General features: G+C 50.2%; 1 protein-coding gene across 13 annotated transcripts in view; it reads right to left on the bottom strand.

Annotated features, from left to right (window-relative positions):
* The window catches only part of herc1 (HECT and RLD domain containing E3 ubiquitin protein ligase family member 1), a 47,402-nt gene that overhangs the window by 26,555 nt on the left and 6,180 nt on the right, over window positions 1-14,667 (bottom strand). For 6 of the 13 annotated variants that reach the window (XM_088004548.1, XM_088004555.1, XM_088004552.1 and 3 more), the window contains exons 5-26: window positions 13,930-14,241; window positions 11,305-11,401; window positions 10,885-11,028; window positions 10,675-10,802; window positions 10,038-10,182; window positions 9,668-9,839; window positions 9,240-9,374; window positions 9,002-9,167; window positions 8,676-8,801; window positions 8,347-8,562; window positions 7,358-7,510; window positions 7,151-7,283; window positions 6,859-7,050; window positions 5,650-5,874; window positions 5,411-5,584; window positions 5,229-5,343; window positions 5,041-5,164; window positions 4,406-4,577; window positions 2,412-2,760; window positions 1,710-1,830; window positions 886-937; window positions 500-771 (exon numbers count right to left, since the gene is read on the bottom strand). In XM_088004548.1, the coding sequence (XP_087860674.1) occupies window positions 500-771; window positions 886-937; window positions 1,710-1,830; window positions 2,412-2,760; window positions 4,406-4,577; window positions 5,041-5,164; window positions 5,229-5,343; window positions 5,411-5,584; window positions 5,650-5,874; window positions 6,859-7,050; window positions 7,151-7,283; window positions 7,358-7,510; window positions 8,347-8,562; window positions 8,676-8,801; window positions 9,002-9,167; window positions 9,240-9,374; window positions 9,668-9,839; window positions 10,038-10,182; window positions 10,675-10,802; window positions 10,885-11,028; window positions 11,305-11,401; window positions 13,930-14,241 (3,723 nt within the window). Of the gene's footprint in view, window positions 1-499; window positions 938-1,709; window positions 1,831-2,411; window positions 2,761-4,405; window positions 4,578-5,040; window positions 5,165-5,228; window positions 5,344-5,410; window positions 5,585-5,649; window positions 5,875-6,858; window positions 7,051-7,150; window positions 7,284-7,357; window positions 7,511-8,346; window positions 8,563-8,675; window positions 8,802-9,001; window positions 9,168-9,239; window positions 9,375-9,667; window positions 9,840-10,037; window positions 10,183-10,674; window positions 10,803-10,884; window positions 11,029-11,304; window positions 11,402-13,929; window positions 14,242-14,667 lie in introns of all 13 variants that reach the window. The other 7 variants (XM_088004550.1, XM_088004551.1, XM_088004557.1 and 4 more) reach the window with 3 other exon arrangements.

Here is a 14,667-nt window from a genome sequence, read left to right as displayed (position 1 = left end):
AATGGAATCAAAATAAAGTGTGAAGTAATATTTTTATTTTCTCTTTTTTTAAAATGGTCATTAAATGCATAAGTTGTCATTTTAAAAAGCCTTTATATTTATATTTTCCTTCTGTTTTTGATTGAATGAAAAATATATTTTTAATTTATTTAATTTCTTTTCATTCAAAAAATTTTAATTGTAGAATAAAGAAATGATACATATCTTATTAAAATTATTTTATTTAGTAAATATTTTTGAATTTGTTTTATTTAATTAAACCTTTTTTAAGTAGAAAATAAATAGCATATTTTATATATATTTTTTCTATATTGATTTATTTACTTCAATAAAACTGTTTTTAATTTAACCTTTTAATAAAAGGACTTAAATGCTACGACTCTCCTGGGTTACTGTCGTCGTTTCTGCTGGTTTTAACGTTTTGTTTTAGTCGTGGTGTTCGTTCGTTGCGTTATGAATAAAGTTGGGTTGAGGATAACGTGCGTCTCCGCCGCCTCACCTCCGCCCTGCTCTGCTGCTGCTCCATGGCCAAGATGGCGGCCTGCGGGTTGGTGGACATTCCCTCCTCGGGCTCCTTGAAGGCGGGCGCCAGGCCCACGTCGCCGCTGATGAAGCTCACCATGTTGTCGATGAGGGCGTGGACGCCCAGCGAGCGGCTCAGGTCCAGGTCCGACTCCCCGTAGGAGTGGGCCGAGCCGTAGCTGCGCTGCCGGCTGAGTTTGGACCGGAACCAGGACTCCGCCAGCGAGTCGGGGGAGCTGTGGAGCATTCCTGGGAGGAAGAGGAGGAGACGATGAAGAACCAGAGCATCACTCCACTGATGGGACGGGGGGACAGATGAACCATGACGACAACAAGCAGCCTCTTCTCCTTCCACATCAGTACCTCTCTTCTTCTGGGAGGAGGCCAGGTCCAGATCCACGTTCCTGCGTCCGCTCTGCAGCAGAAAACACACACAGCCTTCAGCTCAGGGCCCAGGGGACTGCAGGGGACACTAGGACCCAGGGGACACCAGGGGACACTAGGACCCAGGGGACACCAGGGGACACTAGGACCCAGGGGACGCCAGGGGACACCAGGACCCAGGGGACTGCAGGGGACACCAGGACCCAGGGGACACCAGGGGACACTAGGACCCAGGGGACACCAGGGGACACTAGGACCCAGGGGACGCCAGGGGACACCAGGACCCAGGGGACACCAGGGGACTGTAGGACCCAGGGGACCCCAGGGGACACCAGGGGACACTAGGACCCAGGGGACACAAGGACCCAGGGGACACCAGGGGACACCAGGACCCAGGGGACACCAGGGGACACCAGGACCCAGGGGACACCAGGGGACACCAGGACCCAGGGGACACCAGGGGACACTAGGACCCAGGGGACACTAGGACCCAGGGGACACAAGGACCCAGGGGACACCAGGGGACACTAGGACCCAGGGGACACCAGGGGACACTAGGACCCAGGGGACACCAGGGCACACCAGGACCCAGGGGACACCAGGGGACACCAGGACCCAGGGGACACAAGGACCCAGGGGACACCAGGGGACACTAGGACCCAGGGGACACCAGGGGACACTAGGACCCAGGGGACGCCAGGGGACACCAGGACCCAGGGGACACCAGGGGACACTAGGACCCAGGGGACACCAGAGGACACCAGGACCCAGGGGTCCGGGCGTGGGGGGCGGAGCTTCCTTACCAGGGTGTAGCTCTCCTCGTCGGACTCGGGCTGGGACAGGTCCGACTCGCTGCGGGACTTGATGAGCCGGTAGCTGGGGCTGCTCTGCACCGAGCGGCTCTCTGCACTCAGACTCTCACTCCTGGAAACAGAATTATTTCCCTCGATTTATTCAAAATAAATCTGCAGTCATATAATTCCACATATTTTTAGATCAATTTAGCATATAATGGTTAAAATGTATAAAACTGTACATCATTTAATGACATTTAATGGTGCATGTATTTATTTCATGATATATCTATTCCTTATTTAATGCACGTTATTATATAAAAAATATAACATGAATTAGATCATTCAATAATTTATATCATGATATGTATATATTATTCATGTAATTTTGTCCCTTTAAGCCATACACCTTCGTTCCTGCGAAAGGTGTATGGTGAGAAGGCCAAACACCTTCTCACTATGATTCTGAAAATCATTTCTCGACCTCCTGCATGGTGTCTTGCGACCCCCTGTGGGTCCCGCCCCCCTCTTTGGGAACCCCTGCCTCAGCAGGTCACATTCTGGGAATTGGAGTTTTTCTGCAGCACTTTTAGTTCTGGAGTTCTGCAGGGTTCTGTGCTTGAAACCAACAACTTTTCTCTTAAATTTGCATCCAAGAAGTTAATTTAACGCATGCATCATCCCCATCACCCCTGGCCCCTCCCCCTGTACCTGGTCATGAAGCTCAGACAGTCCTGTGTTCCGGTGGCCGACTGGGCCGGGCCGTCCTCCTGGTTCTGCTTGCCCAGCTCTCCCAGGACCGGGCTGACCCCCAGCAGCAGCAGGGCGCAGCGGTGGATGACTGAGTTGCAGGCGGCCGTGTACAGGTCCTGGCCCTCCGGGAGCCCCGCGCTGCCCCGCCGCTCCTCCTGCGACTGCGCTGCCTCCTCCTCCCCAGATCCCGACGCTGCCGCTGCGCTGCGGGACGTCGACCCAGAACCCGGGCCCGTCCCGCTGCTGGCCCGCTCCCGCTCCCGGCTCCGAGCCACCTCCCGCGCTGAGAGGAAACATTGAAAGATTTCTGCGTTGTGCATCGAGCACAAACACACACAGACGGATGCAGGGTTAGAGTGTGAGCAGCCTGGAGACTTGAGCAGTTAAAACAAAAAGCTGCAGAGCCACTGGTTTCACTTCTGATACCGATATCTGAGGTTTAGCATCGGCTGATACCGATCCGATACAAAAAACAGCTGAACTGACTTAAAACATTTTATTTTATTTAACACAGACATAAATGCACAGAATAATAAATGTGTTTGCTAACTCTGCACCAGGACAACTCTGGTCATAAATACATTTATAACGTCACTAAAACATGTAAAAACAACTTTAATCTGTTCAGTCGGTGCAGCCGAACCACCAATAGAAAATAAACTGTGTGAAAAACTGCAACCAACCTTCTGTCACATGGTTCAGAAAGTTCACTTATCAATAATACATATAATCTAGAATTTCTTTCTAGAGATGTTATTGTTATTTTGTTTTCCTTTGTAATATTGTTAATTTACCAAAATAAAGTGAAATGTTTCCATGTTGGAACGATACAGACTGGAGGTGTGCCGATCGACAGGCCACTGATCATAATCGGCTGATTTCTGTGAAAAAGTGTATGATTGGTGATCGATCAGCGTCTCTAGTCGCTGTCGGACCGTCGGTACTGGTAGTTTCACAGACGGAGCCGCTCAGCCTCCACAGTGAACTCTCACACCGAACAGCTGCTTACAGCTGCAGCAGGGAACTTAAAAAATTAGATATATATTAAAATATGTTTATTATGTCTAAATTAGGGGAATTTATTGCCAGATAATTTTTCCATTTTGCCAGTAACATGGTATCATTTCCACCTCAGGCGAAGATTTAACAGCCATTCCAGGCGACCGGCAGAGACCGGCAGAGATCTGCAGAGACCGGCAGAGATCGGCAGAGATCGGCAGAGACCGGCAGAGATCGGCAGAGATCGGCAGAGATCGGCAGAGATCAGAGACCGGCAAAGATCGGCAGAGATCGGCAGAGACCGGCAGAGATCTGCAGAGACCGGCAGAGATCAGAGACCGGCAAAGATCGGCAGAGATCGGCAGAGATCGGCAGAGACCGGCAGAGACCGGCAGAGATCAGAGACCGGCAGAGATCTGCAGAGACCGGCAGAGATCTGCAGAGACCGGCAGAGACCGGCAGAGATCGGCAGAGATCGGCAGAGACCGGCAGAGATCGGCAGAGACCGGCAGAGATCTGCAGAGACCGGCAGAGATCTGCAGAGACCGGCAGAGACCGGCAGAGATCGGCAGAGACCGGCAGAGACCGGCAGAGACCGGCAGAGTTCAGAGACCGGCAGAGATCAGAGACCGGCAGAGACCGGCAGAGACCGGCAGAGATCGGCAGAGATCAGCAGAGATCAGCAGAGATCAGAGACCGGCAGAGATCGGTCCCATGGATGACCGAAGCATCCCTAATGCAGACATTAATATCGGCTCGGAGAGTCTCTAACTTAGAAACACTGAACAGTTTTGATCCAGACCTAAAATCTGATTCTGCTTCCTGTTTGTTAAAAGCGAATTCCTGGGACCAGAAGAAGAAGTGATGAACCAGCATGTTGGACCAGACTAGGTCCAGATCTGGATCAGAACATTTCTGGACAGGAAGCGGCCGGGCTCCAGGGCTGTACTTACTTCCTGCGGTCATGACTTCGTGCTCCCGGTCCTCTTCCTCCTCGTCCTGATCCTGGTGCCCGTCTTCCCGCTCGCGGTCGGCCCGCTCCTCCAGCTCCGCCTCCTCGTCGATGGTGCGGGTGAACGAGTTCTCCTGGGGGTCCATGTCCAGCGAGTCCTGGTTGTCCGAGATCTGCACCACAACATCAGACTCTGCTTTTATTTTGGAATCCATCATCGACTTCCTGTCCGTCAGCGCCTCTTCCCCCACCTTTCTGAGAGCTGCGCCCCCTAAAGGAGGAACTCGGCCGGCATGAAAGTCTGGTGAGATTTTAATTCAGAGCGTCAACAACTTGCAGTTCTGATCAGAATTATGAAATGATCTGAAATTTTAATATTTAAAGATCAGCAAAACTAACAGCTGATATCAAGAATAAATACGAGAACAAAATCATAATAATCCAAAGATGAGAAAAAGTCGGAATACTACGAGATCAAAGTGTTAATATAATGAAAATAAAGTTGTACTAATATGAGAATAAAGTATCAATAATAAGGGAATTTATAAAAAAACGACAAGTCAGTAAATGAAACTTCTTATTTCTCAGAGAACTGGGAGTGAACTGGGAGTGAACTGGGAGTGAACTGGGACCGACCCGCCTCTCTCGGGATGAAGACCGGGTCTGGATGAAGTCCAGGTTCTTGCAGGCCAGCAGGCGGTTCCGGACCTTGTAGACGCTGCGGTAGACTTCGGCCAGAGACTTGGACGGCTGGTACCTGCTGGGAAGGCAGAGTCAGCGGCGGAGGAGAGGAGAGCGGGGTGAAAGGTCAGGGGTCGGCTCACCTGCCCTCGCCGCAGGCGGGGCCCAGCAGGCCGCTGTGCTTCAGCAGCGCGGCCAGGCAGAACCTGGACACGGTGTCCAGCAGGGACTCGTTGTTCAGAGACGCGTTGTCCCAGTCTGCAACAGGAGACACAGCAGTCAGGCCCGGTTCTGGTTCTGCTCTGGTTCTGGTTGTGGGTCAGACCTTTGCTGATGGCGTAGTCCTGCATGTTGATCCAGAGGCTGTTGGCGGGTTCTTTGGAGGAGCCCAGCGCCAGGTCCAGCAGGAGGCTGAGGTCCGGACGCAGCGGCCGGTCCAGAGGCTTCTGCTCCTCGTTCCCGGACAGCGCCGCCTCCAGCAGCGAGCCGATGACCCAATCTGCAGGGACAGCGCAGTCAGAACCACACAGAACCATACAGAACCACTGGCGGGCCGGCCGGTACCGAGCTGCGGGATGTCCGTCTCCAGGCCGTTGCTGAACAGCGGCGTTTTCAGCCAGTAGGCGGCGTGGTTCTCCTCCGGCGAGGCGGCGGCGCCCTGCAGCATCCCGCCCAGGCAGCGGCCCACCAGCAGCGCCGCGGTCCGCTCCAGGTCCACCAGCCACACCCAGCACAGCGCCGCCGCCGGCAGCGCCGGGCCCGAGGCCGGCTCGGCCAGGTCCGACGCGCCTGGAGGGACGGGAAGGATCCGGTTACCGACCCCGGCCAGAACCACCAGGCTCTGGTTCTGACCCGACGGGTCACAACAAAGAATCCACTGGCAGCCCCGCAGCATGATGCTGCTCCCACCGTGCTCCCAGCTGGCAGGTTTTATCTTTGAATTTTGATTTATTTCTCAGAATTTGGACTTGATAGTTTTTTTTTAGTATTTTTTCTTTAAATTCGGACATTAATCTGGGAGCAGAAAGAATTCTGCGACGGCGTGTTCGGGGAAATTTCCCCCCAAAATTTATTTTACATATTTTCTAGAATAAAACTTTGAAAGTTTTTTTAATTTATCAGTTTCAAAAGTCAAATTTTTTTTTTACTTTTCAAGCTCAGAAACTTTACACAGTTTTTTCTAGAAAATTTCTGAGATTAATTTTAAAATTCAGAAATCTTTGGTGGAATTTTTTTTCTATCTTCAATGGCGGTAGGGGCTGTAATTCGGACAGCAATCTGAACTTCTTATGTCATAATTCAGACACTAATGCAGATGGTCGGCCGGCAGCGTCCAGCTGCAGCCGATTTGTACGTAGGGGTGCACCGATTCATCAACGCCAATTTCCTTAATTTTGGGAGATCGGTGATCAGCCGGTAGTTCAACGTGAAGCCGATCCGATCTACGTCAGCAAAGGTCTGAACAGGTTTGCCTGTTAGCCCCGCCCACCAGACTAGCCCCGCCCACCAAACCATGTCTGCATGGTTACCAACTCAGCAACTTTATTTATATTTACAAACATTTCAGACAAAAAACAAAATCGTCAAAGTAGGAATCAGCAGGTTAAACTTTTTAAAGATCGGTAATTGGCGACCAGCCAGAAAACTGCAATCGGTGCATCCCGACTTTTATGCCAGAATTCTCTTTTTTATTTGTTTTTTTCTCGATTTGCAGGAGGGCCATATTTCTTGAAGTGTGTTTTGTCGGGGTCTGAGCGTTTCCTGTCAGCTGACCGTGCAGCGGCCACTGCAGCTCCTGGTCCTCCAGCGGCGCGGCGGCCGGCAGCAGCCTGTTGAGGCGGTCCAGAGGCGGCAGCAGGTCCAGCAGGTGGCTCAGCAGCGGCCTCACCACCGCCACCGGCAGCAGCAGCAGCGAGTTGACGATCTGACACAGCATGCTGCCTGCCGCCGACACGTAGATCACATCTGGAGAGCAGATGGGGGTCAGTGAAATCTGGACCGAGGCGGCGGCCGAGGCGGCGGCCGAGGCGGCGGCCGAGGCGGCGGCCGAGGCGGCGGCGCTCACCCTGCAGCTTCTCCCGGATGCTGCCGTTCCCAGAGCTGTCCTGGATCAGCGCGGCGGAGCGGGAGAAAATGTCGGTGGCGTGCGGCAGCAGCAGCTGCAGGTGCTTGTGGAGCAGCGCCACGCTGCTGGAGTTCTGCAGGAGACACGCAGCGGGTCAGACGGGTCTGGTTTATCGGGGCCCGGCCCGACCGGCGGCAGCGGCGTTACCTCGGTGATGGCGTTGATGTGGCAGTAGGCCAGCAGCTGCTTCTGCAGGGAGCACAGCAGCTGGTGCAGGTGAGCCGGCTGGCTGCTGTCCGACGAAGAGGCGCGCTGCTGCAGCTTGTCGCTGTTCTTCTCCAGTTCGCCCAGCGCCTGGTCCTGCAGAGAACAGAGAACAGAGCCGCTGTGACCCGGCGGGTTCTGCTTTCCTCACCGCACAGCCAGCAGGCGTCCAGGCAGGCCACCTGCTGGCTGTTGTTGTGAGGAACTCAGAGCTAAATGCAGCACACTGCAGGGACAGAGCGACTCCACTTTGGAACAGAAAAACATACCGGGTCAGGATTTAGAACTCAAAACATACCGGGTCGCCACTTTAAGAGCCTAATAATGTACCAGACCAGCTTTGGATCCACAGACGTACAGAACCCGGATCTCTGCGCTACACCATGATTAGGCTGGAAGAACATGTGAACCAACGTCTACAAGTATGTTTTTGTGACTCTTCTTCTCGTCCAGGTCCCTGAATGCCACTGCAGACATTTACAGATTTCTCTGGAAGGTTTGAAATTTCTGCCGTCTACCTTCAGAATCACCTCCAGTTATTAGAAGCAGAAAAAAGTGTTTTATCTGTTTTTTGATTTTATCACCACATGAAGCTTCTAAAAGTCATTTTCCTGCTCATTAATAGGAAACAACCTGTTTGTAAAGATGCAGTTTAGTTTTATAAAAGTCAGTAAGGACAGAAGTGAGCAGGAAGCTGAGATCTGAAAAAAACAAAATATTTACATTTTCTCCAAAAGGCGACATCAGATGAAGACGAAAACAGAAAACAGAAAAACTGACATGCAGAAAAGGATTCACAGCGCAGAGCTGAATAGTCTCTCAGTTCAATCAATGAAATGTTCTCCTGATAGACGGGAACAGGAAGCGATCGGCTCTGCCAGGAAACGGCGGTTTGCGGCTCTCTACAGGATCGATAACGAGGACGGGCTCACCGTGTAAAAGCCCAGGTTCCTGAGCAGCGTCTTCATCAGAATCTCAGCTAAGTGCGTGTCGGGGTGGGAGCCGACGGCGCCGTAGCCGGGGTCCGGAGCGAAGGCGGGCCCGGGGGCCGGAGCGTCGGGGCCGTCGGCCGGAGCGCTGTAGCCCAGCAGTGAGGCGACGTGGGTGTGATCCTGCAGGCTGGTCAGGATGATGTCCAGCTGCATCCGCTGAGGAACAGAACCACTTTATTTCACTTCCTGTTCAGGTTAATAACCACAGGAGGAAGCTGCATCAACAGCGTCTCGTCCAAAACCAAGCAGCAGGTGGGGGTGGGGCGTACCTGTCCTTTGGAGAGACTCTCCCATCTGTCAGGTCCCTGAGGCAGCAGGGAGTGGAGCAGCTCCATCCTCTCCCTCAAGGGAGGCAGCAGCATGGTGGCGCCCACCGACAGAGTCTCGATCACCGCCTGGTGGGAAACAGACCAGCTCAGATTAAGGTAAACCAGCTCAGATTAAAGCTGGTTGAATCTAACGGGCAGATTAAGGGATAACTTCCTGTTTTCTGCTCTAGCTGTGACTCGTGCTGAGGCTGCTCTGCAGCAGCGTCCTGCTCACTGTTACTGAGGTTAAACTGATTTTACGTTAACCGGCTTCATGGTCCACTGACCTCCTGGATCTCGTCCGGCACCGAGGCGTCCATCAACCTGAACAGCAGGTTCCTGAGCGGCCTGGCCTGCCGACCCAGAATACTGGTGGCCACGCCCCCGGCCAGGGCCAGAGCCAGGTGATTGGATAAGAGGCGAAGGCACAGCTTGAGGAAGTTATGATGCTCCCTGTAAACACGGAGAAACGTTCACTCTGCTTCTGTCCGCGGCGTCTGGACCCGAGCGGTCTGAGCAGCTCACCTGGACGAGGGGAAGGGCAGCGGAGGAACGTCGCTGTTGATGCCGTCGCAGTAGCGCTCCAGGAAGGAGCGCAGGTGGGAGAAGGTGCTTTCCTCCAGGTCGACACAGTACGGCCGGTGCCAGGCCACCACCTGCCTGCAGAGACACGGAGAGGAAGCAGCAGATCAGCTGAGGCGCCATCTGTTAGCATTAGCCTAGCCTAGCTAACGGTCAGGTAAACATGAAGCATCTGTCAGGCTGCCACGGCAACCTGGCCGCCACGGCAACCATGATGGTTAGGAAGGAATAAAGGAATAAAACCTACAGCTCTGAACCCGATGATCACCTGTCCAGCAGGTAACCAGGTGTTGCTCAGCTATTGGTTGGTGTGTGATGACATCATCAGCCTGCTCAGCCATTGGTCAGTGTGCTGTGACATCATGGCTCACCTGTCTCTGGGCAGAGCGGTCCAGGCCAGGCTGTGGGACGTCCCGGCTGAGATCTGCTGGATGGCGACCCCGTCCAGACCGACCACCTTCTTGGGTTTGGTGATGGGGCCGGTGGAGTTGCCCTGGCCGCATTGCCCCATGGAGTTGTTGCCCCAGGCGTACACCTCGTTGTCTAGGCAACCGCCAGGTGAGAGTAAAACGGGTGGAAACAGTTAACGTGAAGTCAGGACTCAGAGTTCAGTTTGCTGTTACATCAGACCTCAAACAGAGTCAGCATTTATCCAGAGAGTCAACAACAGGACCCGAGCAGCACCGACCCGACCCGGCCTGACCCGGTCCAAACCACAGAGAGCAGAGATAAGCGGCGTACCGTGGGACAGGGCCAGGCAGTGGCTGTCCCCGATGGAGACGTCCACCACCCTGGTGGTGGCCAGCTCCTCGATCAGTTTGGGCCGCAGCGCCGTGGCCTCGGAGGAGCCGCAGCCCAGGCAGGCGCCGCAGCCCCAGGCGAACACCTGGACACAGGCAGGGGGAGAGAAACGGGTCAGAACCACCCAGAAACCAAAGTCCCAACGGACCTGAAATGATTAATCAAACACTGATTTCTGCTTCAGCTTTAAACTTCCTGGTGAGTTTCTGTCCAGTCAGACGTAAAGAACCGACTTCAGGTTTCAATCAATCAATCAGATTTCCAATAAACTCATTTATTTCTCTTCAAAATCTGATTTCTAACAAGAAACAAGTGTCAGGAAATGATGTAGAATGTCTAAAAAACCAGAATCAGGAGCAAAAACCAGGAAAAGGTCAAAATAAAACTAGTCCACTCTAAAGATAGCTTCAAAGCAGAGGCCAAAGGTCAAAGACTCATTCTGGTTGCATTTTGAAAGCAGTCAGCCGTTTTTGTGCAGCTCCTGCTGACGTCTGATTGGCTGAGAGTTCGGCCTGCGTAACCTCCAGGTCATATAGAGAGTGGGGCGTCTCCTGAGGGACCGTCCCAGACGTCCTACCTGTCCAGTGGAGGTCAGAGCCAGAGACGACTGGCTGCCTGCACACACTTTCCTGATGAACATGCCCTGCAGCGCCTCCACCACTTTGGGCTTGTAGACTCTGTTGGTGTCGCCGTGCCCCAGTTTTCCTGCAGGAGGACAAACAAAAAAGAAGCTCAGCACCAAAAGTAGCCAGAGAAACCCAACTCCTGTTTGGGTTTCTGGCCTCACCGTTGTCTCCTCCTCCAAAGGACCAGACGGTGCGGCCATCTTTGGACAGGGCGATGGTGTGGGAGCTCCCGCAGGAAACCTCGCCAACGTTGCTGATGTCTTTCACCAGAGTGGGAATGTTGCGGCTGTTGCTGTCCCCGTGTCCTGCATGAGGACGGGACATCAGACCGAACGCAAGAACAAAAACCCACTAAGGAAACGCTTTTCTCTTCCGAACCAATAAACTCTGACAAAAACTGATTTGTATCTGTCATGTTTATGTCAGCAGCTGATCATGTGACCCATTTATAGCAAGATCAGCAACAAAAACAGCAAAACACGACTACAAATATACAAACAAGGAGGAGGAAAGATTAATATTTTTGAAGTTTATTAAAAACAGAGAGCAAAGCCAGATCAGATACTGGAACATCAACTCACCTAATCTCCCAAAATCTCCTTCCCCCCAGGTGTAGAGCTCTCCATCCTCACTGACGGCAGCGCTGTGTCTGTAGCCGGCAGACACACACACAACCACCTGACACACACACACACACACACACACACTCCTGGTTGTTAACAAAAGATGCTAACTTTAAAAATGTTTAGAGCAATTATCTTCGCCTAAATTAATTTATCCAGATAAACTTTAAAGCGCCAATTTATTTCAACATAAAACATGGAAGCTCCAAACCTAAAACTGTCGTCAGATCTTCTCTGAAAAAGAAAAAATCCATAGACTTTAAAACATCGATGAGATATTGCACATACAGAAGCAAAGACAAGAAAGTTTCTAAACTATAAAAACATTGAGGACAAGATCAACATTTCCTGAATTTGGAATTTTCCTGACGACCAGGAAAAAAAATATCATCCAATCACCATTTTTTTAAATTCCACAATCTTTGTAAGGTAAGTAGAATACTGAAAACATTTTTTGGGAATTTTTTTTTTTTTTTTTTAAATATCATGTGTCCACTACAGTGGACATCGGAATGTCCCACAAAGGGACATTTGAAATTGAACCTTGATGGCAACCAGTTTGTCCTAAAGAAAATATCCAAACATCAACATAAGAATGAATTTCACATTGACAAAGCTGAGAACTGTTGCCTAGCAGGAAGGTTCTGGGTTCGATTCCCGGCCCCGGTCTCTCTGCATGTTCTCCCTGTGCCTAGTGGGTTCTCTCTCCGGGTACTCCGGCTTCCTCTCACAGTCCAAAAACATGACTGTCAGGTTAATTGGCCTCTCCAAATTCTCCCTAGGTGTGAGTGTGCATGGTTGGTTGTCTCTGTGTTGCCCTGCGACAGACTGGTGACCCATCCAGGTCACCTGTCCAGGTGACCCTGCCTCTCGCCCGGAACATTAGCTGGAAATAGGGAATAGCAACCTTCCTAAACCCACTAAGGGACAAGGGTGTATAGAAGATGGATGGGTGGATGAATGATGGATGAATGAATGGATGGATGGATGGATGGTGGATGGATGGTGGATGGATGGATGGATGATGGATGGATGGATGAATGGATGGATGGATGGATGAATGATGGATGGATGGATGGATGGATGGATGGATGGATGGATGGATGGATGGATGAATGATGAATGGATGGATGGTGGATGGATGGATGGATGGATGGATGGATGGATGGATGAATGATGGATGGATGGATGAATGAATGATGGATGGATGGATGGATGGATGAATGATGGATGGATGGATGAATGATGGATGGATGGATGAATGAATGATGGATGGATGGATGGATGGATGAATGATGGATGGATGGATGAATGAATGATGGATGGATGGATGGATGAATGAATGATGGATGGATGGATGGATGGATGGATGAATGATGGATGGATGGATGAATGATGAATGAATGATGGATGGATGGATGAATGAATGATGGATACAGAAAAAACAGAAAATAATTACAAATGTCCACTACAGAGGACAATTTTTCAACTTTTAAATTCTACGATAAAATACAGTCAATATAATTCCTAGAATGTTTTATTATGCTGCTAACAGACTTATTTAGAAAATGCCAACAAAATTTTAAACCAAAATTTGCACAATAAAAAGTTTTATGCACTTACTGTGTCTCTCCCCATAAAATGTGCTTGAACTGATGAACGTCATTTTTATGAATGAGAAAAAGGAAGGTGGAAAAGTCCCACCCCTTCACATGTGGCATCGTTGAAAAGCCCTAAATGTCCCCTCCAGGTACCAAAAGGAATTAATTCAGTAGAATGCAGGGGGTGGGAGACATTCAAGTTTAGAAATGTCCTCTACAGAGGACAAAAATGAACTGTAAGGAGGATATCCTTAAATAGTCAAAACTTGTTTAAATAAAGCAGAGTTTTTGTTTTTTAAAGGCAAAAATAAAACAAAGATAGAGAAGCTTAAAATAAGCAAAAGTGGGCAATCAAATATTTCTTTTTGGAATACTCTAATAAACTGTCTAATCAGAGTTCAGATCCCCTAAAAAGCCAAATATCAAAATGAATTTATTCTTTTGCCAACATATCAAGTCATAATGGCAGTTGGTGCTAAACGCCTCCACAGGACTGATCAGGTGCAACAGTGGACGGGTTATAACCACTAGAGGGCGCACTTCCATAAATCCACAAACAGCAGAGCTAATTATTCAGTTAGCATTTTAGCACTTTTGCTAACTTTTAAAACGTCCTTTGATTAATCCAAATTAATTTTAAATTATAAAGCACTAATTGTCTGTTTCATAAACGTTCAGCTGAATGAAGTTCAACAAGATTTGGTTATGAGCCGTTTTCTTCCTGTAGTTTATATTCATGCTCTTATTTTGAAGGGGGTGAAGTCTGTTTACGCAGCAGTTTGTTTTCACAAACTTTTTTTTTAAACTAAGAACTGATGAAGATCTGTGGAATCAGGGTGGAAAATAAAGCGAATTGATCTGAAAACGTTGGTGACCCATAACCAGTGAAAGCACCAGGCGGCTCTGATCTGGAACAACGTTTTGTTTGTTTTTAATGGAGAACGTTTTTGTGCTGAGCCTGCGGCGGCGGGTTGAAGCCTACCTTCCCCTGCAGCGGCCCCTGGATGAGTTTGGGGTATTTCTGGGTGGAGCTGTTGCCGTGCCCCAGCTTGCCGTAGTCGCCGTCGCCCCAGCTGAAGACCTCGCCCTCCGTGGTGAAGGCCAGCGTGTGGCCGTCCGAGCCCTTCGACGACGACACCTTCTTGATGGCTCGGTGGGGTTCAAAGGTCAGCTTCTTGAGCGTGGATTGGTTGTTGGAGTCCCCCAGGCCCAGACGGCCATAGCTGCCTTTCCCGCAGGCCCGGACCGAGCCGTCGGACGAAATCACGAAGGTGCAGTACTGACCCGCCTCGATCTGCAGGGAGACGCCGGAAACATGGAACCGAAACGATCAGAGCTTCAGAAAAACAACCCAGAGTTCTCGGATCAGAAATACTGAAAGATACTGAAAATCAGCAGGAAAACGTGGAAGATACATTCAGAAAGTTCAGCCTTCAAATCCAGAACCTGGACAAGAAGAAACGGGCAGACAGGAAGGAAGGAGGACAAAAAGGAGAGAGAATCTAGAAAGGAGTCTTTTTTATTATTTTAGATTATGTAGTAAGGAACAGAGGTTAGAAATCCTGAATTTATTTTTATTTACTCATTCAGATCTGCAAAACATTTAAATGAATCTCCAGATCTTTCCGGACCGTCATGGCCGACGTCCAGAGTTCCTTCCTTCACAGTCGGCAGTGAAGTTTAATCTGCATCGACACGTTTACTAAAATCCTGATTTTAG

Source organism: Poecilia mexicana, unplaced genomic scaffold, assembly GCF_051168715.1.
Source record: "Poecilia mexicana isolate PSO_F unplaced genomic scaffold, ASM5116871v1 scaffold_3, whole genome shotgun sequence".
Taxonomy (NCBI): Eukaryota; Metazoa; Chordata; class Actinopteri; order Cyprinodontiformes; family Poeciliidae; genus Poecilia; species Poecilia mexicana.
The sequence above is the reverse complement of the archived record's forward strand: the minus strand, read 5'-3'. Positions and strand labels throughout refer to the sequence as shown.